This window comes from Triturus cristatus, chromosome 3_2 (genome assembly GCF_964204655.1).
Source record: "Triturus cristatus chromosome 3_2, aTriCri1.1, whole genome shotgun sequence".
NCBI lineage: Eukaryota > Metazoa > Chordata > Amphibia > Caudata > Salamandridae > Triturus > Triturus cristatus.
Genome location: NC_140584.1, coordinates 777943379 through 777969463, shown reverse-complemented (window position 1 = coordinate 777969463; position 26085 = coordinate 777943379). Strand labels below are relative to the sequence as shown.

Sequence of the window (26085 nt, the reverse complement as noted above, 5' to 3'; positions counted from 1 at the left end):
CGAGAAGTTCATCCTATCTTTCATCCTGAAATACCGGAACTAAAGGATGGCCAGGGCGTGGTGACTAGACCTCGTGTAGAGGCCCGAGTGCAGGAGCAATGGGTTTACACAACCTGGAAGAGGAGTGAAGTCCTCTCGCTAAAATCACAATTACCCGACCCCCGTAAGAATCCCACGGCTTATTATAAAGAACTCACAGAAGCGGTCTCTTCGGCCGTTATGACCTTAGCTGACATAGAGCTAATTTTGGCATTGTTAGTTCCCGTTGACGTATGGCGTTAGGTGCATGATCAGGACTATGCTCAAGAATTAGGCGGTACATGGGAGCAGATAAAAGATTGGGACAAGGATCGTAAGCCTGGAGATAAGCCGAAACCTGAATTATTGGCATTACCTGGCCGTATTATCACTTACATGCATTCCTTAATTCCGCCTCGTAAGGTGGATTGGGACAAATTGACCGCATGTAAACAGAAGAAAGATGAAAGTGTTTCTGATTTTTTCACTAGATTTGAGGGCATATTCATATATTTTAGAGGACAGGATTTATCGTTGGAAGGCGGTATACGATTATTTGTTAATCGTTTTGTGACCAATTTGTTGCCAGAAGTCTCTGTAAGGCTACAAGCCACTGAAAGTACCTGGACCACTTTCACGCCCTCGGTAATATTGAGTATGGCCCAATATTACGAACATAGAGAAAATGAGAGTAAGGATTAGATGGAAAAGAGAACGAAGGATCTTAAAACACGGGTGTTGTTACAACAAGTTGTCAAGGACGAGGCAGAGAGAGAGGCGGTAGAGGGTTTGTCCCGAGGGGGGCGGGAACTGGACGAGGCAGAGGGCCAGCTGTCTTTTTGGGAATAAACCAATGTGCTTATTGTAAGGAGGAACGGCATTGGCGATTTCAGTGTCCGTTGTTGCCGGCCCAGAACGGGGCTATGAGAAGTAGAGGAAGAGGTCGGGGAAGTGTGGATCGCAGTGATATGCGACGAGAAGAGGCGACGCAAGTTCGACAAGAAAATAATTATTTTGATAATCCAAGAGGTAGGCAGTATTATAATGAGGAGTGTGCAATGGACGCGACCGAAGGGTATGCTTATACATAGGATAGCCATGGACAGAGTGAGGGCCAGGTGTTAGTACCCGTTGATCAGCAAGGACCTAATGGAGAGGCGCATTTGATGGGGACATCTGAAAAGATTTTAGTTGATACGGGTGCAATGAATAGTTCTATTTCTCGTTTCCTGGTCCCATGGGCTGCTCTGTCCGGGCACAATAATGTTTCGGTAGGATTCTCTGGAATTCCGGTGGTGAGCCCCTTCTCCAAACCTATTCCTTTTACAATTGGTCCTGTTATGATAGGCTTCCCATTTCTTTTGACTTCCCACTGTGGCGAAAATTTGTTGGGCTTGGATTTGTTGAAGAAATTACATGCAAAGATTCATTGTCCACCTGATTGTGTTTACTTGACTATTAATTGGGAAGCATACTTTGCAGTGTTTCACTAAAAATGAACCCCTACCTCCTGAGTTTGCTGCTATTCCAGCAACATTGTGGGCCACTAGTGACACAGATGTAGGACTATTGAAGATTCCGCCTGTTTCTATTACTTTGAAGCAAAATGCTCGGCTTCCTCGTATACCTCAGTACAAAATTTCTCCGGCAGGCGAGAAGGCTTTGCTCTCCATAATACAAGAGTTGGTCAAAAGGGGTGTGGTGGAAGAGACAGCTGCTAATTTGTGCAACAGCCCCATTTTGCCTATCGTAAAGAAAGCCCCTGTTGGAAGCGATCCTGACTATGCTGATACCTATCGTTTTGTGATTGATTTGCGTGCAATTAATAAACTAGTGGTGCCCCAATACCCTGTGGTTTCAGACATCACTACTATTCTCACTATGATTCCTCCTACTACAAAATATTTCTTTGTGATTGATTTAAAAAATGCTTTCTTTAGCATTTCGATTCATCCTGATAGCCGCCATATTTTTGGCTTCTCATTGTCTGGTCGCAGCTTCCGGTTCTGCCACGCTCCCCAGGGGTGCACAGAGAGTCCTAGTATTTATAGTCAAGCTTTGAAAACATTGTTGGATGATTTGGTCTTGCCCCCTGGTAATGTGCTTTTGCAATACGTAGATGATTTGTTAGTGGCCTCTGATACCGAGGAAGGTTGTAAGAAGGCCACTGTACAATTATTGTCTCATTTGGCTGCTAATGGCAATAAAGTATCCCTTTCTAAATTTCAATATTGTCGACAGGAGGTGACCTATATCGGTCATCTACTGTCGAAGGAGGGGAGGAGACTAACCCCTGAGCGTGTGACTACCATTTTTAATATGTCTGTACCTCGTACTCAGCGTAATGTTCGTGCATTTCTCAGCATAACTTCTTACTGTCGCCAATGGATCCCTAATTTTTCCCTTCTTACTAAACCTCTTCTGTATTTAACCACTAAAGATGCATGAACCTTTACCCTGGGCTGATGCTTTTGACTCTTTGAAATCTGCGCTTTGTTCTGCACCTGTTCTTGGCACTCCTGACTACCGAAAACCTTTTGTGCTTTACGTACACGAGGTGGACGGTTGCTCGCTTTCTGTGTTAACACAAGGATTTGGTGGTAAGCAGAGACCTTGTACCTATTTCTCGGCGGTGTTGGATAACGTCGCCAGAGCACTCTCTAGCTGTTAAAGAGCTACTGCTGTGGTTGCGGTGGTTATTCGACAGTCGGAAGGGCTCATTCTGAACACTGACCTCACAGTGATGGTACCGCATGCTGTGGATACATTATTGAACAATTCAAAGACCCAGCACCTTACGAGTGCGCGTCTTACCGGATACGAATTGACTTTGTTTGCTCCACACATTATGATTAAACGATGTGCCACTCTCAACCCGGCTATGTTACTACCCCTCCCTTCGAATGAAAAGAACAATGATGTTCATGATTGTATATTTCGGACTGAGGAAGAAACGAAGGGACGGGTAGACCTGACTGACACTCCTCTATCCGACCCTCAAGGGGAGTTGTACGTCGATGGCTCTTGTTTCAAGTTACCAGATGGCACGACAACTGCTGCATATGCGATAACTACTCTTCACACTATAGTTGAGGCTTCTCGAGTACCCTATCAGTCAGCACAGGCGGCTGAATTAGTGGCATTGTTTCGGGCCTGTGAGTTAAGTGAAGGACTGAGAGTAAATATTTACACCGACAGCCATTACGACATTTGCGTGGCTCATAGTTTTGGCCGACTTTGGGCAGAAAGAGGTTTTCTTACTTGTCATGTTCAGCGAATACAGCATGGCCCCGTGATTTTGCGATTACTGACAGCATTGACGTTACCAGAAATAGTGGCTGTAGTCAAATGTAGTGCACACAAGGCAGTGGTTGATGCAGTGGGGGAGGGTAATGCCTTTGCTGATCAAGTAGCTAAGGAAACTGTGAAATCCAAATTGACCTCAATGTTTGTGACTAGCTCTGCTAGGTGGGTGGCTGAAACAGAGATGTTTGATAATACCATGGAGAGTGTCCGAGAAATACAGAAAGAAGCTACCCCTATTGAACTGGCTCACTGGAAAGAGCGAATTGGGAGATTAGATGCAAATGGAAGTTGGATTGATCTTACCGAAAAGCAGCGGTGGCTGTTGCCTAATGCATTAGTGAATGCGGTGGTGACAATGGCACATTGTTCAGCTCATATTGGGGTGAAAGGTATTTGTGCATTATTAGATCCTGTATGGTACAATTCCAATATTTCTAGGACCGCTGCTCATTTGGTGCAATATTGCATGGTTTGCTTATGACATAATCCAGGGGGCAGGGAGCCTGTTCTGAGTGGAAACTTTGCACCACCATCTTTGCCTTTTGAGGTGCTTCAAATGGATTATATCCAGCTGGAGCGCGTTAACAATTTGAAGTATGTCCTGGTCGTGGTATGCGCTTTCAGTAAATGGGTGGAAGCCTACCCGACAAAAGAAAACACTGCTTTGGCAACGGTAAAAGCGTTGGTAAAGGAGTATTTCCCTCGCTACGGATTGCCTCGTGTGATCTGGAGTTACAACGGAAGACATTTTAATGCAGAACTCATCACACATATGTGTAATGGACTACAGATTAAACAGAAATTCCATGCGGCTCGACACCCCCAGTCCGCTGGGTTAGTCGAGAAGTATAATATTAAAGCTCAAATTAGCTAAAATTCAAGAAAGTACTGGATTGAGGTGGCCAGATGCTCTACCGCTGGCATTAATGTCAATATGAGTTACCCCACATTCTCGTTCTGGTTTGTCTCCATATGAGGTCATTTTTGGGCGCCCTGCTAATGTTTGGGGCGTCCCGAGACCCAGAACGTTTCGTGATATAGAGTATCCTATGCTGATAGACTATTTGTATGCTTTGACTAAAGATCTTCGTTCCATTCATCAACAGGTCTCAGCAGTTTTGCAGCCCCTGCCGGAGGGTCCTGGACATCGCTTGGAACCAGGACAGTGGGTTCTGGTCCGTAACTATCAGCAAAAATGCAGCTTGGATCCTCGTTGGTCTGAACCGTTTCAAGTCTTTTTGGCCACGCGGATGGCGGTAAAAGTGAACGGCAAGCGACACTGGATTCATGTGTCACATCTGAAAAAACTACCCCTACCGCTTCCATATGATCAGCGAATCCAGGACGGGGTTCTGACTCAGGAAAGTGAGCGAGTTCCTCGATTCATCCCTTTTTCTGACGCCAAGGTAATTGGAGAAGGGCAAGGAGAAGGTGCACCGGGCTCGGAAGGGGCTCTGTCATCCGCACAATTGATCACCCCAGATTCTGTTGTTCCTACAACTAACCCAGAGGCTCGCAGTACCCCTGTTTCACCGGATTCTTCATCCTCTGTTTTGTTCTCTGATCAAGAAGTGCCTGGCCATACTCGATACAACCTGCGGCCCAGAAAACAACACGGGGCACCTGGTGAACATGGTAGGAGATAGGGAGAGACTTGAGTGATAGGGTACAGACCTGTGCTATGAATGTCTGTTAGATACACTTCTGGTGTACTGAGCGAGACACTGGCCTTGAACATTTGTTTGCTCTGTTCAGAAAGAAAGACTGAATTTCATGTTCAAAGGGGCCCAGGTTGTGTTTTCTTCAAGGGTTGTGTGAGAACATAACTCCAACCTGAGAAGTTTGTTTTGGTATTATCTGTGATGAACGATAGGAGCCTGCCTGTGAGGCTCTAAACGGACACAGGAAAGAAGCACCCTCTGGCAGGTTGGACTGCATTGCCCTAGTTCATTGTTGGACTTTTAGTTAGCATGTGTCCCTTTGCTCGATTTGTTCCTGAAGAGGAACGTCCTTTTGTACCATGCTATTTTCCTACATACATGCCTGTTTTTACTAGTTAGACCAATCGTGTTAAAATTGCATTTATAGCTACTATAGCAATATTGCTAATTATATGACTGGGAGTATTCATATATTTAGAATTTCGCCCGCCTATGCCTACTGTTTTAGGAACAACTACCGCACCTCCGGAACACGTGTTTCATACTTTAGCCCCTCATACGGAAAGGCATCGTCAGACCTATGTGAAAAACGCATTCATTGAAATGCTTCATCAAGCACACAGTGCCACCAATACTACAAATTGTTGGGTTTGTGGTCTTTTACCATCTGTTATGCACAAGCACGACTTATTTATATCCCTCCCTTTGTCTCATCTGGGAAGTTGCATTACACTGTGGACGCTCGATGGTTTTCAGAGAGAGATTATGAAATGATTTTAGCATATATTGAGGTTCATCAAGGATTCAACCCCAATGGGAATAATGGAGAGGGAACCTTAGATCCGAATGCCTGTATGAATATGTATATATCGCATAAAAATACCACTTGGTTGAAGAATGAAATTTTGGACTTAGTTGAATTCAATTTCACTCAATATTATTGACACTTTCAGGACCGTAATGTTACTGAAGATAGGGCTATTCCAGTGCCTGTATTAAACAGTACCTCTATGTTTTGTGTTCAAGGAGTAGGGTACATATCAGTAGAAGAAAGCCAATGTAATTACACTTATCAGTTGCGTACCTTTAGCAGCCCTCCGTTGTTAACCCCTCCTAATGTATATTTTGTCTGGGGAGAAAGTGCCTATACTTGGCTTCCACGAGGCTGAACTGGAGGTTGCTACCTGTCCTTCCTGTACACTCCAGTCTATATTGCCCCTTCTGATTATCACAAGGATCACCGATAAACGTAGCGTGCTTATTAGGAGAAATAAAAGGGTGATAGATACCACCGATATAGATCAGACCGATACTCCACTGCAGCATTTCACCGACATTATGAAGGGAGTGTTACCCTTTTGGGCGCCTAAGATTACTAGCCAAGAAGTACGATGTTCGTCTAGAGTAGTTGAAGGGGTAATTAACACTACTGCAGGAATACTGACCAATATAACAGTAGAGCTACAGGCGACCAGACTTGTTTCGCTTCAAAACCATATGGTTTTGGACGTTATCTTGGCAGATCGAGGAGGAGCATGCCGTGTGATCGGCAGCTCTTGCTGTGTTTATATTCCTGACTCCGCCCCCTCCGTTCATTTGGCTATACAGAAGCTACATCGTTTAGCTTCCGAGATACATGTAGAAACTGGTACGTGGTCTCTCTCTGGTTGGTTTTGGGGTTTGCTGTCTACTTGGGGATGGAAAATTTTGATGGTGCTGGCATGTATAGCCGGTATCATATTCACGTGTTGTGTTTGTGTACAATGTGGACCTGCATGTTGCTCCTATTGCGTGACAAAACTCACTTCCTCTGTGTCTGGTCCATTCCCAAACAGCGGTAAAAGCTCAGCTAGTTCAGCAGTAGCTCAAAGACCTAATGCAGATTGATGAGGGAATATTTGAAGATTGAACTGTTTTAGTTAGCTACATCATGCTAAAAGGGCCGTTCTGAGGGATAAAAAAAGTAGATTTCCTGTATATAAGGAGTATCGGACCTATATTATATTAGCATGATGCATCTATACGTACACTCCCTGTTTGATATATATGCTTTTGCTTGGAGGAAACTCGTTTATTTCCTCCCTGTATATCTATTGCTAAAAGTGTAGGCCGAGAACCATACAGTTGCCATCTTCTGAACTTATGCTCGAGCACGGGCCGTGATCACGCGTTGATCACGTGCAGTTGTCAGTCCCCAGTTCATCTGAGTTACTGGTAGCAGCTGAAGGTAGGCTGTTTACTTGACTGTACTAAGACTCAAGGTCGCATCTGGCTTTGGGGGCGATAAGCGCATTCCTGGAGGCGCCGTGTCTACACTCCCAGGCACCAAGACGAAAGGGAGTCACCCCTCCTGACCTCATCAGTAATAGATAGTCAAGCCTTTGTACTGGTCTGACGTGTGCCATATATGGTCCTTTCCTGGAGCTCGAGGGCCAACTGGTGTTTTTCCTTTTACAGTGATTGTATGTGTTGAACCGAAAAGTATATAACCTCATGTTTGAATACGAGCCAACAGTCTTCTCGGCGCACCTGATGGGTGAGGGTTCGGAGAGGCTCCTCTTTAGACTATTTTGTTTAATAAACGATTGAACCTTCTTCGCTGCCAACTGACTGATTATTTGGTAAAGGTATTGGGACTATTGGTAGGTATAGTCCTTTAGTTTATTTTTATGGTACATCACTAGGCTAGAAACAAGTGCCTCCCTGACTTCAGAGTGTAGGCCCGCTCTCCATCAAATCATAGTTTTTGGGGCGCATGGGGATATCCTATGATGACGCATGACACCTGTAGGTGTGTGAGGACATCCCATCAAATTTCTGTATGTGTTTAGGAATAGGCTGGTAATTATGCAATAACAAAATGTTGTAGAATATTAAAATAATATGAATTCACTCATGATTATGGTAATGTTTTGCACCTGACAACGGACTGCCCTCGAGTAACTGCCTACTGGGTGGAGACATTTAGGACAATGGGGCAGATCAGTCAAATCCCTCCTCAATGATGGCAATGTTGGGTGAGATATATAAAAGCCCAATCAAGACAAGGAGGTATACTGACCTAGAGTTAATTATGGCTAAAATATATGTGTCTACTTTTTATAGTGAGTAGTGCAACTACGTAAGTCATCAGCTACTAGTCATCGTGCAGAACTGTATGCAGTAATAAAGTGCAGAGACTCAAGAGAAATAATTAAATAATTTGCAAACTGGTGACTACACGTCTTGCAAATTCAATAGAGTTTGAAACAAGAATCGGGGAATGATTGTAAAGTGTAAATTGCAAAGTCGATCCTCTCAGATTTATGGATAAAAGAAGAGTTACAGAACATTGGGGCATAGGCCACCCCCACCGCAAAGAACTGGATCACAGATCTGATTTACTGCAATGATAAGGTGGATGTATACACAGCTATCCTACCCAGTGGGACTCGCCTTAAGGGCTGTAGTCTCCCTAGCCTGCCTATCTTGCTATGAAAAATGCAAACCTGTACTTAGATTCTTATCTCACTGTCTATTTTGGGGCATTTGATGTAACAGAAGAGATATTTTGTGTCCAAAGTGTGTTCTTATGCGTACACCATGAGATGATGTTAACCTTTTGTTCCTTGTGCTAAAAAATTGATAACATATGCCAGTGATCTAAGTTGCCATGAGAACTTGATATGCTTTCATTGTGTTGTATGATTTACAAACAGTATATAAATGTTAAAAAACTAAAACTAAAACACTGAGGACAATTCAGTTAAAACCTTTTATTTATTTGAGATGTTATTTTACGTGGTTACCTGGTAGTCACTAGAGAGTGCTGAATACACAGCACTAGAAGTCATAGAAAAATAGATGCACGAAACGCTCCCAATATGAGTCTTCCTTATCTTAGTCAAATCCCAGTCTGAACAACTCCATTTTAAGCGGTTTACTGAATTGGATATGGTTAGGAGAAACACACAGTCTAGAAATCAGATCATGCTCAAGGTTGGATTAGTGCACTTCAGGGAACCTGCCACAATGTTGTAGGTGTTCGAACTCCAGTTTTTTACTTGAGTCTGGATAGGGATTAGTTGGGGGTAGATTGTTTTATTTGCAGAGAGTCAACATAATTTCTGGCTTCATCCTGAGCTGATAGGGTAACTTCAAGTTGGATTTATTGTGCTCTTTTTACTGAAGTTACAGTTAGGGTTGGCTGATCCTGCACCCTCTGAAACCTGTCAATAGGTTTATTAGGAAGTCCAGAGCCCGCAATATTACAATGATCCTTACACACCATTAGTACCATTACCAATGCCCAACTTGTCTCCACAGAATGTTGGACTTGAAGGACTATAACAGTTTTTTAATCATGATTATATGAAAATTTACCTTTACGACTGTTTTGATTTGAGGAGAAAAGGTAAGATCTGCATCAAATATGATCTCTGTTCCCAGCACATGAAAATTTTCCAAGACTGGAACAAACTATTTTAGTAAAGAGGTGGGCAAGGTCAAATTTTTCATAAAAGGTGAATCCAGCCATCCAGTGCTGATTTTAAGGAGGCTGGGAATTCTAATATCACAGTGGAGGATAAGGTACTTCCTTGTTAATTTGTTAATTAATGGCCTATTTAGAGAGATGGGTCAGGCTCTAGCAAACGCAATTGTATTATATAACTTTAGTAGCCTAACAGGACATCTACAGGACTTCTAAACAGAGTCTCGCTATAGCAACCTCTGACAAATTGCTCTTTTCTTGGCACTGAAACTTGGGTCTGGATTTATCAAACTTTCACACAACACAACGCAGCAAGACACTTTGCAGTGCTGCACAGCATGAAAGAGAAAAGAGCAGGAATGTGCTGTATTTACCATTGTACAGCGCATTGCTGTCCTTTCTTAGAGCTTTCTTGTGGCTTGTGCCAATGCAGACACCCTTGAGTCATGGTGTCTGCTTTGTAGACAATATTGTTTTTATGCAGGAAGGGGCCCCTTCCTACACAGAAACATTCTGGAAATGTGCCAAAATCCACGGGTGGATGCATGAGAACACCCACACTCCACCCATTGAAGACATTCCTGTGACAGAGGAACACAAGGTAGCGATTTGCGCTGCCTTGTTTTACTCCATATTTATCAAGTCGTGCAGTGGCAATGAAGTTGGGCCTTGCATGGATTGATAAATCTCACTTCGGTTTTGCACCACTCTTGTGCCCCCCCTTGCGTGGCACAAGGGTGACGCAAAACCTTGATAAATTTGACTGTAACTGTGGCATGCGCACACATAGTTCCTCACTTCTACTCCATTCATCATCTGGGAGAGTCAGCTAGTAATCTCTTTGATAAACAATAATTCTTATTGGCATTCTTTGGATCCAGGTACATAGCTAAAATGATTTTGCCCTTTACTTCTAGCACACGAGGAGTATTATTTATCTTGTTACGCATGGCATTCGCATGAATAATTAGAATAGATTCTGAATCTAGTAATTTGGTGAGATGACCAGGCAGCAGTGAGTTGTGAGCCAAAAACCGTCCCAGGATGCTTGTTTCCGGTCCAGGGAAGACATGACTTGGCAGCTCGGGCTGGACTGTTCCCATGAGGTACAGGGTCAAGACTGCTTTGCATATAGCTGTGTCTGAACAGGGGTGGCAAAGTGAGCTAAAGAACGATGATGGATTCAACCCAGATCTGTGACTGGGGGTGTGTGTCTGAAAAGTTTCAGAGCTCCGTCCATCATCTCCTTGTCATGGCAGCAGCGAGTAACAGTACTTGTTGACTCTTGTTGCTACACCATAAAGGATTTCCAGGCTGTTCTAGCTCTGCACTGTGAGAACCTGTCACAGTAGCACTGAAAAGCAGGGAGCACAGTTCCTGGAGACCGGGTAAGGAACAGAGAGTGGTCGTGGGTGACTGGCAAGAGGTCATGCATTTTTATTATTTTGGGATAGAGAAGAGAGGCCATTTTATCTATGACTCCTGCAATATTCCTCTGTTGGCGAATAGCAGCCAATAGGATTTTGGAGGTCATACATAACATACAATTATAGATGACCAAAAAGTGAATTACAGTTATGTTTTTCATACTGGGCTCCTGAATTACATCATAGACAACTCTAGCTTCATTTTTGTTGTCTATTTGCCATCATTCAGAATCCCTCTGTAAAAACATCCCCATAGTTCACTTTAATCTATAATTCTATATATAGATGATACCATTGGTTACCATGGCAGTGATGTCCTTTGCTATTTGAGAAGTAAGAAGGCAAATACCAGTGACTGTCTAGACATGTTAGGCAGTGTCAGAAAGACGAATGGCAATGACAATAATTTACCGTGAGAAATGTAAATGGAAAGACATTTATTAAGTAAGGACGTCAATTGTAAACGTAGGGTCTTATTCAGTGTTTTAAACTAAATAAATACCAGTAATGGACTGTCTGTGTTTTCCTAGCTGATAAAAGCTGTACAGTGAATGTTATCCTCACTTGAAGGGAAAGGTATAGAAGCTGTTTGGGCCTGTTTTATGTGTCAGAATCAAACTGAATTGTGAAAATCCAATTGAATGGACGGTTCACCAAATGGATGAAGCATACAGCGCTGCCCCCCAGGAGAGAGGTAAAAGAAAAAAGGAATCAAGCATCTGGAAAGTTTACAGTTTGTAAATAAACATGTTTTGTGAAACCTTTATTCATACTTTTACGCCAAGACGTCGTGTGTGTACAGATTTTGTTGTAGGAAGAAAGTTTTGAACAACAGAATAAACTGTAAGTTACATTGGGTTCATGGAAAATGGAGTTGAATGCTTCTAGATGTGGGGTTCTGTCTTATATCTTACACTATTGGCTACATATATCAATAGTGGAAATAGCGATTACCTAATTGTGATTAACTGCGAATCGCAATTAGGTAATCACTATTTCTAGTGTATGAAACTCCAAGTTTCATTTAGCAATTCCGAATGGGTCGCAAATCGACCTACCTCATCAATATTAATGAGGTAGGTAGCAATATACAACCCATTAGGAATCACTAAAATCACGGGGATGGTTGCCTGCGGGGGTCAGCAGACCACCATGTCCTTGATTGCTTTTAAATAAACCAACCATTTTTTTTTATTGCATCCCATTTCCTTGGGACCACTATCTGCTCTGAAAAAATGTTTTTGTTACCATTCCCAAAGGGAAAGGGGTTCCTTGGGGACCCTTTTCAATTTGTAAATGGGTCACCACGCACTTGAAGTAGGTGGTAAAATGCGAATGTTTTGCGACCACATTTCGGTCACAAAACATTCTTACATACTGCTGCTATTCAGTATCAGGAAGGGACTCCCTAAAGACACCCACCCTAATACCGAATCGGTATGTATTCACAATTCCAAATTGCGATTCGGTAACAAGTTACCGAATCTCAAATTGGAACTCATACATACCAAAATGCATTTTACCGGTCGCAATTGGCCCGATTCTGCAACCCGTAATATGCATGATACGTGTGGCCCTGTATCAATACACCCAGCATGGTAATTTCAGTTTACAAATGCACATCAGTTTGGTGTTAATAATAACACAATGCAAGGGAATAATATTTTGACATAATTTATTGTATACTTTTATAGACTGGCCTTCATATTCAAGATAACTCAATAATGATCCCTTACTCTTCTGAATGAACCAACTCTGGGGCTTGAGGCTCCCCAGTCACTGTATCTCCTGTACTCGCCGGGTCTCAGGTAGTACTGACGTCCTCTGTAGTTGGGTTCTTCATAGAAGACCCAGTGTCCATCCTGCACATTACAGGAGTGGATGTCATGGTAATTGAATTGTTCATAAACATGTGGACAGTCTTCAGAGAACTCCATCATCTGACCTCCAAAGTTCTCTCGTTCATAAACCCTTAGCCTGTAAGATCCACGGTGCTGGATAAGAAACAAGAAGAGAAACAAATGGATGAATAATATTTGCTAGAACATCCATAAGTTAAAGAACAGAACCTAGATTTACATTCTCATGAAATGCTAATACATTCTCAGTACGATGGGAAAATTCTAATCACGATCAGGTTATACTTTGTTTGGTAAAAACAAAACTTGTGTCTCAATCAGAAAAATAGGCAAAATATAAATCATTCATGTGCTAATAAACCTTTTGTGAAGAAGTATATGTAAAAATTTCAGCATTATGATGTTTTAGTAGACTAATATAATAATTAAAAGCTTATACTAAAAGAAAAGGAAAGTATTCAGAAAATTTAAAACTGGTGGCTCGCATTTTCCATTGGCCTTTATTCATACATCTGGACTAACATTTTGCTCATACTATGTTTTTTTTTTTTTAAAGGATGATATAAGATATAAATACTAGATTTCCTGAATCTCATACAGAATCCACATAGCCCTCTTGGGCAGAACCCAGAACTTATGTAAGAAGAAAATACATGTGCATTCAGTATAGGAAAACTGATTCTTGAATTCTTCTTCGATAGTTCTGCTCCACCACCAACATTGCAGGGACCTTATTGGCAAGACAATCCAGTTCTAGGGACAAAAACCTACCTTTCAAGTTGGCATTACATCACATTCGATCACTGCCTGTTTTTCATGGGCAGCTCGTTACAATTTGAAAGATGGAGTGCATCAAACTGGCATCAATGGAGCTTTGTTGCAATGCCTTATCATTTCCCCAGTGACATTAGATGAGACTGCATCTTTTGTTAACTTATAGACTATGCACCCACTTGGCCATGCAAGATTTACCCACAGATCCAGGTATCTGATGTAACTTTTTAAAGTATTACTACATAAACCACTTACTTGAGGGGTCAAGCAGTATGATCGCATGGAGTCATTTTAGCCCATCTAATCCCAAAGTGAGAGAAGTTCTGGCCAAAGACAGCTGCACAGGTTCTAGTTCCACAAGGTAATAGTGGTCTGCATTCACCCTCTAATGGTCAAACTACTCCAAAACCATAAATATGTTAAAACACAAAAAACACACAAAAGGGAATGCCACAAGAATCCAACAATTGTACTGTAGAGTTTTTCATCTTTGTTTCTTCTCTCTTCCTTTCATGAAGTACACATAGTTCAATGGTGTCAATATCAATGTATTCTTCTACAATATCAAAATAACATGGGAGCCGTGGTATGAAGTCTCAAAACTATTTTCTTTATTATTCTTCATCATCAAAGAAACAGACTGGGCTTTTCCATCCAAGATTTACCTGCGGATCAGAGTGTTTGACATACGTTTAAAGTATAACTACATAAGCTACTTACTTGAGGGGTCAATCGGCATGACCGAATGGAATCATTGTAACCCATCCACTGCTGGAAGTCAGGGTACTCGCCCCTCCTCAGGTAGTACTGATGTCCTCTAAAATTGGGGTTTTCATACAGTATCCAGTTGCCACTCTCCACACGAATGGAGTTGCAGCGACTGAAGAAAGGACTGAGATCAGGACACTCAGAGCTGCACTCGTAGGAGCGGCCTTGGAAATTCCTGTCCTCGTAGAAAATGATCTATTGTGGACAAAAATAACACAATTTAATAATATAGACTAAAGACGACATGCTGAAATAGGATTGAAGGTTTCAGTGATACATTTAAAATGTGTTAGTTAACTCAGTTCATCCCAATTCTGAGAATTTCTTAAACTAGTAAAAGTCCCCTTACAAGTAAGTTTCAATTATTTCTCATTAGCAGTAGGGTTTTGTGAAGTGCTCTTTCATGGGTCACACACTATGGTGCCACACAGCCCTGGCAATAGTGGCCAAATTATTACATCCAATATCACCAACAGTACTTTAATTGCAGGGAAAAGCAGACTGAGTGAAATGATTGCCTTACATAACATAACAGGTGTATTTGTAAAGCGCACAATTACCCGTAGGTGTCCTGGCGCTGAATAACAGATGTTTATTGTTACCCAACTCAATAGTACTAATTTTATCGACCTCAGATAGAGGAAAGGCCTCATGGTAATGTTAGCATGAGTTCCAGACGGGGCCTGATCTTAAGGGCTGGAACTCATGCTAAAATTACCTCGACTGGGACTGCCGCAGTCTCAGAAAGACCTCTAAGCCTGTGGTGTACCGTCCCTTTGGATTTCGAGTTGAATTCAGGGCGGGCGGGTAATGCAGCACCGGTCTCATGGTGGCGGTCTTTTAGGCTCATAGGAGAGCCTTACCAGCAGACCACCACCGTGAGATAGCCTTCTGCACTACATGCACTGTGTGGCATGCACCATGTCGTGCATACTACACAGTGCACACACGAAAGTGCAATCGTAGGGGGCAGAACATGTGTCTCCCCCGCACACACCCCCATGGGCAGATTTGCCCTGGGGTGCTGTTGGGAGCCCCATTCTTGTCCTTTTGCAAGCTTTTTCATGACGGGATCACAGTCATTAAAATATGTGCAGAAGGGAAACGTGTAATTTGGACGGTGGTGCCAGGATCGGCAATGCCTCCATTCCTCAGTACTTTGCACACTGCTGGCACCGCAGGATCCAGGATCCTGGCAGTGCTGGCTGGTTGTAGCAGGCTGGTTGCAATCCAATGACCGCACTGGGAATACGGGGGTTGGAGTGCGTTGGTCAGGCCGCCACTGCGAGTACAGCAGTCCCAGGATCCCCGTACTCATAACAAGCCCCTTAGACTGTAGTGGAAGATAAAGATCTCAAAATAGGAGCTGCTGATGGTAATATAAGAGATAATAGGTCCACCATACTGGAATGTGAAGGCGTACAATCTTTCACATTGGTTTTTGTCCAAATAAAAGCGTCCGAGCATGTTTGCGGGACCCAAGATAGGATAGATTTTAACATCTGATTACACAGGGATTGTGTTTCATGAATGGTAATCCTTTAGAGGCCTGGCAGAATAAGTGCCAGGGCCCAAAGTTTAACCCAGAAACCCTTGGGTGGCACATTCAGGGTGCTGAATACCAAGGGTGCATTGTCCTTATTCTACCTTAAACCTGTTTAATCTATGAGATGACACTCCCGGCATCTTCAGCTGCTCACTCTTACAAGCTCTTTTTCATCCCTGTTTTCTCCCTCTGTCATCGTTTTTCAGTCTTTCTCTTCCTCCTCCTTTCCCTCTTTTGTGTTTTTCTTTCTTACTCTGGATCAAAGCCTGTTGAGGAAAAATAAGAGCGTTTCCGTAAATGAGTGATGGTGATCCCGACCTGAATCCACTGGCGCAAACGAAGCACCGAGGCCTAGTTTTTCTTTCATTAACTTTTCATTAAAATAGTAATGTTCAGTCCGATAATGTCCCAACTTTTACTCTTGTATATATCAATTACGCATGAACTTGTATCTTGTATCAGTGCGACTGGTCCCCTGGGAGTCCCGTGGGCCAAACAAGCTTCGCATAGACAAGTTATTTATCCGGAGCTTGTGCCACAATGATGCAGTGCCCCTGGGGCCTGAGGTTGTTCTCTCTGGATTGTACTGCAGTGGCTCCAGTATAAGGGTGCAGGGGCTGCGCCCCCACACCTTTAATGGCTTCCTAATATAAAAGCTTATTTAAATATACAAATTTAAAATGAAGGTCCGAAAAGTAGGAATTGTTTGGCCTTTTTACAAGGTCTTCTGCGCCTGAGTGAGCATGTGCCTGATTGAGCGCTGCTAGGGCTTACCCACCACAGCCCTTGCCTTTTCTCACAGCCGTGAGACGTCACCTTCCCCTAGAGCCCCAATTAAAATCAACCTCGGCCCTTTCGCTTCCAAGTCAGGGCTTTATATGTCTACATGTCACTCAGGAATAGTTACCCCACCTTTAACTATCTCCCCACAGGTTGAGGTCTGTCCAGCAAGCTTCACTGACGACACCCACCCTCTGATGGGATGGGAAAAGGATGGACTTAGGAATCATGCGGATGACGTCACAGGCACACATATTAGTTAGTCTGTGGTTTCAGGTCACCTTGTATGTAGTGTATTTAAAGTCATAAAAGGAGCCCATTCGTAATCAGCATGAGCTGTGGTGACGTGACCTTTTCCAGCAACATGACCAGATCAGCAGCTGCCTCAAAATTCACAGCACGAGTGAGTTGGGAGAAGAAAGTACAAATCTGTTCACCCTCCTGTCTGATTTCCTTTTCTAACTGCTGCTCTCTCTCCTCTGCAGCACCAATGAGGTCATGGCTAAGCTCTTTACTGTCACGACTGCATTTGCTTGTTCTGTCTCCCTTGCACATTATATATACGTATTGTTGGGGCGGTGGGCCATCAAGATGGAATCTGCAGGGAGAATAAAACAAGCACTAGCAAAGCCACTACTGTAGCTGGTTACTCAGTGAGTGATGTTTAGCGTGTTTCTGTAAATGGGTGAGTTATTGAATGTGGGGGATGACTGGTTTTATGAATTGGGCGAATGATAGTGGGAAGCTAGACGCAGATGAATGAATGTGAGTAGGTAGGTGATTGATGTAAGGTAGAAGAAAGTGAATGAATTGTTGTATGTGTATAGGTTAGTAAATTATCTTGAGCAAGTAACTGAGTAGATGACTGTGGACATAATAGGTAGACAAAAGCTTATTAAGAAAACATGAATTGGCTGAAATGCAACCTGCTGCGCTTCAACAATATATTTTAATAAATGAAAGTAAAACAGTGAGTGTGTGAGCCAATGTGAATTAGATGAATGAGTGGTCGTGTAGGTGTGAATGCATAATTGAGTGTGTGAATGAGTATGAGTGAGCTGGTGAGCGACTGAATGGGTGACTGTGTGGATGGGAGTGCATGGTTTAGTGGGGGAATGAGAGTGTATGGGTGGAGGGCTGAATGAGAGTTGATAACAATTGTGCTAAGAATGAACTGGTAACACTGGTGAAGGAAATCTTGTCAGTCACAGGTCTCTTAGCTCTTACCGGGCCGGAAGGCAAATTTCACTAATACATCCACTAAGTTGTCTGACAAGGCTGATGATCTGTATTTGACCCCATGGTTAGAACTCTAGCTCCCCATCAGCCTTTCACAAAAACAACACTATTGAGTTGGGATAAGAATGAATATCAGTCTTTACTCTCCTGTCTCACCAATTTTTGCAATCACCAGCCGCCACTAGGACTGTAGTCCCTTCCACCCTACACAGAATAAGTAAAGCAATATTGCAGCATTCTGCCTTCTCATTGTCTGTCTCTATTTAAAAGAACCTGATCAACTGATGGAGATTCCATTTTTGGAATATAAAATCCGAATTTCACAAAATGAAAATGCCACCTGGAAACATCAACTAAGGGGACAAATTTTGCAACTTAATGAATTTGCAGAGTTCTCACATTTGTAAAACCCTTTGGCCAAATTTTCTTTTGCCTGTATCGAAGATTTCGTCGGTGAGTGTTAAGTCTTTTGTGGGTTTTTTTTCTGCAAAACCGATTTTTGTAGTATTTTGCCATCCTCTGTCTTTTAAAACACTTAAACAGCCACGTGAGGTTGGTGTTACTTAAAAAAAAAGATCTGCTATGGGAAGCTGAAATGAAAATGAAGATATAAAAAACGAGACCGATTGCATTTTAGAAACGTAGACATCTGAAGAGTAAAGTACCGCTCGGGTGAGTAAAGGTAGTGGCAGTTCACCACTTCCATATAATGTGCTGCTGCAGTTTGGATCTTGATGTTGGTGTACCATGACTAAAACCATGCTGTACTGTGAACTAAAATAGCGTAAGGCCAAAGAGGGACAGTACTCTAAGCTTACATATGTAAACAGTTGAACCGCACTTAGAATCATTGCCCCTAACCCATGGTTTGATAAACTGGAAAACCCGAGATAAAGTTTTAAAAAGTTGCAACTATATTTTTCACATCTATTTAATGTATGTGCTTTGTGAGAGAGTAAACCCCGGGCAATGTTTCCATACAGCTATAAATGTACATCCATGGCCATCCTTTACTTACCTTGCCCATGGTGGCTGCTGGATGGTTGTGAGACCTCGGTGCTGTGGGTGGGCGCACAGCAGCCCTTATATACATCTTCACCTGCCACTATCTGCATGAGAACAATTCAATGCAGCTTTTTCTGTCCAGTGAGACAAAACACGCATAGTACCACTTTCACTGCCATCACATTGGAGATAATGGCGTTGTTCGTTTTTGCTGAGCAGGTTTTTGCGTGGGGACACTAAAAAAGCACCATTGTTCTATCATTTGTTAAAAGCAGCCTATTGAGCTTCAGAAAACGTTCAACAAGGAAAATCTTTCTGGATATGTATCATACTTTTTCTGCTCTGGATTGACAGTACAGCTGCCACCAGACCATTTTGTGAACATCACTAGAGAGGGGCTTTTTGTTGGGACAGAAGCTGTGTGCCTCCACAAAAAAAGTGCTTGCCCACTGCACAGCTTTGATCGTTTTGTTTATTTATTCAGCTGTCTGAGCTTAAACTTTCGGGGGCAAACATATAAAATTGTAATGCTGTAAAAGTGTCTTAGATAACAAGATCATTTGTGGTGTTTGTATTTTTTTCTGGAAGCAGCACAGATGGGAAGACAGCCCTGCGGAATGTATTGCATTCCCAGCACTGTTCCCTTCCAATATTCACTTTAGACTACAGAGGGCAGAGTTGTGTTTGAGAGGAGTGGCGGCTCCTCCCCTAAGGTGGAGGAGCGTCGCCCCACTCCTTGAACTGCAAGCTGAACACAAAAAATACAATGATAATAACGTTCGTCATTATCATTTTGTTTTCTGTATCCAGCTTGCAGCTGAAGCCGGGGGGGGGGGGGGGGGGGTGGGTCTGGGCTCCACACGTCACAGGGGGGGAGTGGTGGCAGCACTTAAAGTGTGCAAGATGGTTTGGCCGGCCGTTTAGGGCCAGCCAAAGCATCATGTGCACTCTTCATGTTCGCACGCAGGCTGACTTACAGCCTGCGTGGCGAACATGCACAGCCTCCAGCCCCTGTCTGAGCACCGAACCACGGCGCTCAGACCAATCACAATGCTGCTAATGCAGAGTTGTGATTGGTCAGGGGATTCTGAGAGGCTGTGTGCCTCCTGTGGAAGGAGGCAGCGGCCGGCGGTCAGCGGTATAGGTAAGTGCTTTATTTTTATTTCCTACCTCCTCCCTCCACACACCTGCCCCCGCCCTGCCTCACCACCCCTGTTCGGTAGCAGCCGCTACTGTTTGAGAGCATTATGGGATGCCCAGGGCTACACTAATGTACATGGATTTTGGGGTCTGACTTGACAGGGCAACTGTCAATTGAACTTATGTGATCAATAAAAAAAAGAACTTTCATACTGAGCGAGGGCCTGGGGATCTATCTACATGTTGGGTGCCCCTTAGTACAGGATTTGATTGGGTCGAAATAGTGTGATTTCATTATATTGCTTTTGGACTTGCTAAAAGTGTCAGAAATTGGGGTACTAGTTGAGAGGGGTGAGTTCCCCACTCAAACAATAAACACTATTCTTATCAAGGTGAACCACAAAAGGTACTAAATAAACCTGTGCTCAACCCTCTGGCAGCTTGTTACAAAGGCAGTCAGGATTGACTTTGAGTGCACCATAAATACTTTACACATTGCCTCTAACTGTGAAAACAGAATTAAAGAAAAACTCCAAACCAATAAAAAAAAAAATAGAATGAATTTTAATAAATAAATTGACACAGAAATCAAAAAATTCAATAAGGAAAACCGAAATTATGAATATTTAAATTTGTAGGTGGCAATAGCACCAAAAAGCACAACGTGTTGTTCTTGGTATATAGTTACTAAGGACCAGGTCAAAGTCACAAGTTCAGGCTGACTTCATGAGCGCGGGTCATATACATGGACTAGGTTCTTCCTAGGGCCGTATTACACTAAATGCCCCGGGGGTGCAACGGGCGTTTGCGCCTGCTTTAGCCTCCCTGTGGCACTTTGGTATTACAGCAGGGCAGCAGATGCTTGTGCCGCTTCTTCTGTAATACTGAAAGTGCTGGCGCACATACAGCGCCAGCGCTTTCTCAAGAGGGCATTTCCTCATTTACATGGGGGTATGCCCCATGCAAATGAGGGAATCCCTCTGCCTCTGCACCCGTGCCCTAATACAGACACAGACTCAGAGGCAAAGAATCTGTCATGAGGCACAGTGACAGTGCTCCACTTAAAAGGTGGTGCACTGTCAGTGCGCCCCCTGGGAGCAGACCTCAGCAGGGGGCAAATGCGGTCCTATGGACACCCCAGACACACAGACTGCTCCCGCCAGCAAGGCAATCTCTAATCCCCCTTCAAAGTGCAGGTGGGTGGCTGCTTCAAGTATTTCACTTGAGTGTGGTGCCCCCTGAGGGCTGAATACAACCTCACAGGCGATCCTACTCAGGAGAAGAACACAATACCCCACGCCTAATAAGGTAACCCACTATTATTCTAAGGAAGAGGCAGCTTTGCTGCACTGACAAACTCTTTAGGACTGCATATCCTCATTTTTAAATACAATTCACCCAACTCTATGAGTTTTAGGGCCGACTTTAGGAGTGACTCATAACTATTAAAAAGGATAGTTTATCCCTGCTAAAAGCTGTTGCCAGGTTGAAATGGCAGTGTTAAACTGCACCAGTCAGCAGGCCTTAGATATATTTTACTGTGCCTCTTCAGTGGCTGGCACATTGGGTGCTGCAACCCATTTGTAGCATTTAAATTAGAGACCCTGAGTAGAGATAGTACCATTTACCAGGGGCCTATATGTAAATTGAATGTGCTAATTGTGTGTAGGCCAATGTTACCATGTTTGGAAGGGAGAATACAAGCACATTATGCACTTCGCCATAGCTAATCAGTGGTAAAGTCATAATGCCTAGATAAAAGAGTTCATCAAAAATGGAGTGAAAGCAAATAATCTAGGATAATACTATACCAAAGATGCCAGGTCTAACAAGTTGGGTCTTTCAAAGACTAGATGGCACACTCAACCTTCCAAATACTGTGACATAAACCTGTTATTGAAGGAACAAGATTTAAGTTGTGCCACTGTCATCCAAAATATGTGGTCCAGTCTATTGTGGACTGATATCTTAGGAGCTTCAGTAAAGTCGTGGCTATCGTAAAAGAGAGATGCGAATGCCTATGCAGTGGATGCATCGTGCAGTGGTAGTTCTGAAGGCGATGTGGGCTGCGGCAGTGTTGCAGGTCCTTGCAATAGGTCCAATCCATACAGCAGCAGAGACGTATCAGTTCTGTTGGGGTTTGCATTGTTACGCTGAGGCCATAGAGGCTGACAAGGCATCTTAAGCCCACTTCCAAGGGTCCAGGAATAGGGTGGCACCACTTGGCAGGATAGACTCACATGTGTCAGAGTCCAGGTGCAGATGCAAGGTTATTGGAAGCCTTTTATGTCCCTGAGGTTTCGGATCAGGAGGCCAGCCAACTATCTCTTGGATTAACTTGGGGTTCTGGGTTCAAGAGATGCAGGTCCAGTCCTTCTCACCCAGGCAAGAGGGCAGCAAGCGTCAGGTCAGCACAGCAGGGCAGCAGTTCCTTCAGAGCGATAGTCCAGCAGAGCGGCAGTCTTACTTCCTAGCAGAGTATCCACAGGCCCAGAAGTGCACTGAAGAGTTGGTGTCTGAGGTCAAGTATTTATAAACAGGCTTGCCTTTGAAGTGGAGAGAAGCTTCTAGAGGTATGCCTCTGAAGTTCGCACTTAACCTGCCTTCCTGGCTCCAAACTAACTACAGGGTTTATGCAGCCCTATGGTTATGGAGACAGGACACGGCCTATTCAGGTGTAAGTGGTGCTGGGCCCAGCTACTCTCTCCCATCCTGCCAGTGATGACACACTCAGTCACACCTAAGCTCCCCACTGTGTGTGGCTGTCTAGGAGGAATACATAAGGTCCAAATGTCACCCACACAAAGTTTTGTGACAGAGACAGGTTGTGGGCACCACATGGCTAAGGCAAGAAAATGCCAGTACTTCACCAAAATACTATTTTACATCCAAGATCATAAAACTCAATTCACGTGATCTCCTTTAATTAGCATTATTCTTTATTAAACACTTTAATGTTCTTTTTGTGATATCTGTCATAAACATAGGAACAACAAACAAAATATTTCACTGCAAATCACATTGTTTTATGCACTCAACGCATTTCGACACAATATGATGTTTTAGAGACAATGGATTATTACAAATAGCATAACATCAACTTATTGTGACATGTAAACATTAACTGAAGTTCACCACCAAAAGGAGCCTATGATTAATTGGGTTGATAAATGAGGCTCCTTCTCAATTGTCCAGGACCAGGGGATGGAAGCTTATGTTGTGATCACTGACTCAAAAACAAGAACTAAAAGTGTGAATAGTTCTAACAGAAAATTCTCTTTGTACCAGAGCCTCTTTTTGATACACTCTCCCTGATGTATATAAGCAGTCGACGTGTTTTGAACCCAGGCAGAGTTGAAGGGTTCTCCTCAAGAACAAGAACTGCTGGACAATCCACTTCAGTCTTGTGGGCTCAAAATCCTCTGATCCCACGTAGATACCTTTGCTTTGGAGTTGTTGTTCTTTGTGACCATGGCAAAGGCCATCATTAGTTCACATCTTTAACAGTCCGCAATCAGTAATCATCAGAAGTCACTTATGATTCTTTTTGGGAACACTCAAGCTAATCCTCCATTCACCAGAAAATGTGGTGCGGCAGTGTGTGTTTGCTTCATTTGCATCTTTCTTTTAAGGTGATGTTGCACCACTTCACGCAGGAATGTGTTCCATGTTAGTCTTCCCTTGCTAGAGGAAAGATTGTAGTGAAACATATCCATATTTGTATTTGGAGTCAGTAATTTCTTTATTTTTGTTCATTGGTGAAATGTATTAGTACGATATCATTGCATTTATTGTCATTGAAAACTGTATTACAAGAAAACTGATGAAGATTTTGTGCTTATCCTGTTGTATATTCTGCTTTTTTACGAGAATACAGTTGTATCTTGTGTTCATGTAAATGCTCATTTTGCGACTGTTTCATGTAAGAAATTCAATAAACTAAGTGAAAAGAAGGGTCTAAGGGAATAGTTTATAGACCTGCCCACGTCCCACTCCCCTAATAATAACTTATGCACAAAGACAATAGGAACTGGGGGTCTTACAACAGACAGCACAAAAGTAACAAGTGAAAAATAGACTATGGTGCGACAGACCAAATCAAACCTGGCCACGAGCAGAGCATGGATTACCATCAATCTTACTCAAAATACAGAGCGAATGGTGAGAGAAAGATGACTCTCATGATCAGTAATATCATTTGGTGATCCAACTGTATGGCAGAGGTGTGTCCCGTGATCATAGGGACTGCCTCGCTAGTTTGAAGCTCTGTTGTTGTCTCAGGCTGGTAAGTATTAGCCAGCAACACATGGGGTGTGTGCAATTGTGAGAAACAAGGATAGTGATCCTATAATGTGCAGTGCAGAAAATCAAAAAAGTGAGAATAAAAAAGGTTGTGTAGAGAAGACAAAACTTAATGTGCCGAGTTCTCCACACACCTTATTAAAAGGGTGTAACAAGTTATAGCAGTACTAACAAGTGACTACTATGTAGAGGTCAACATGTTTCAGCCATCCGGGTTTAACTCCCTACGGCTTTCGTCAGGACCTATGTTTGCACTGGGACTAGCTACTGCAAGAAGTACATAAAGTACATAACTAGGCGTGAGAAAATCACACTTAACTTCAAATGAGGTTGAATAAAATTTTAAAGATACAACCTTAAACGCTCAAAATCCTCTGAGACGTAGAGTGTGAACATCACCTAGAAAATAAAACAGCCATTGCACATAGTCCAAAAAACACTAAAACAAAAGTGCTATCATTACGAAGCAAGAAACTTTCTTGACATTATCATCAGCATATCAAAATTGCTTACCCAACGTGCTCTAGGATTGTACCTCACCTACCCTGGAACCATGCTCGGGTGTAGGAGGCCCCGCTCTATGACGTGGGTAAAAGGCAAAACACAAACAGAGAAATTCTCTTCAATTTTGTCAATATTATGTGATTTTTACATTTTTTTGTATGTTTTACAATTTTAGGTCAACCATAATTATTGGTTCAGCTTGGAGGTGCTCCCCTAGTGTGCCCCTCTATACTTCTGGCTTAACAGCCAGAAAAAGCCCACTGTGCTCTTATTACAACTAAATCACCCTGAATACAAAACTAACACCTAAATCCGCAGGGCGCTACCATTTGCATGAGAAAGCGCTGCTATTTGCATGGGACAGCCCTCTCAACCAAGCGCTATTAACTTTAAAAACCAAAACACCAAAAAACTCAAAAGAAGGCACCCAATCCACTGAGTCCTCTCTGTATAATAAGAAACCCATTATCAAGGAAAAAGCATACATCCTAACTGTAAGAAATTGCCAGCGCTGTACACAGGGATCCAGCTCAAACAATTCAACTTAATAATGGTCCAGCAATAGAGATATTGGACGATAAAATTGGGAGATGACTCAAGCTACCCATAGCCGTGGCGGGCAGGATCGCTCTGATCAAAATGGTTGTTTTGCCGCAGTTCTTATACTTATTCCAGAATATCCCAATACCACAATACAAGGCCTTTTTTCCCACGCTCCACTCCAAGTTAATTTGACTGGTGTGGGGTGGCAAACGGCAATGAATCAGATGGGTCACCTTGACACTTCCTTATGAACGGGGTGGGTTTGGAATTCCTAACTTCCGTGTTTATTATCTGGTTGCTTACTGCAGTTTTTCTAGACACTGGTTTAATTTTGACTCGTGGGTTCCATATCTGCGCCCCGAGGCAGACATATCCCACCCCATCCCCTTGTCGGTGCTGCTACCGGTAGGTTTAAAAAGGGACTCACTGGACATACAGACGCAGTCAATGGTCTATCTGGGCCAGGATGCAACTCGCTAGAGCGACGGGAATGCAGCAGCTGTACGCTCTGGCTCTCCCTCTCGCAGGGAATATTTGGGTACCCATCACCCAAGAAGTAACGATGCAGTGTACCTTAACCAAATTTAATTTGATTACAATTGGGAATGTGTTTCCAAGCGGACACATATTTTCCCGTGATGAGGATGCCCGGTTTCAGGAAGCCATGTTCCTGTACCAGTTCAATTTGTGTAAGTTGCAGAGAGCGTTTTAGTCAATGGTTCAGAGCTACCCTTTAGAACCA

At 43.1% G+C, this 26085-nt stretch overlaps 1 protein-coding gene across 1 annotated transcript; it reads right to left on the bottom strand.

Annotated features, from left to right (window-relative positions):
- Window positions 1–12541: 12541 nt before the first annotated feature.
- On the bottom strand, window positions 12542–18900 carry LOC146858093 (gamma-crystallin-3-like). Its single transcript, XM_085648854.1, has 3 exons — window positions 18868–18900; window positions 14237–14479; window positions 12542–12877 (listed from the first exon to the last, which is right to left on the bottom strand). The coding sequence occupies exons 1-3, from the start codon at window positions 18874–18876 to the stop codon at window positions 12602–12604; spliced, it is 528 nt and encodes a 175-aa protein (XP_085504980.1). The 5' UTR covers window positions 18877–18900; the 3' UTR covers window positions 12542–12601.
- Between the last annotated feature and the right edge of the window lie 7185 nt (window positions 18901–26085).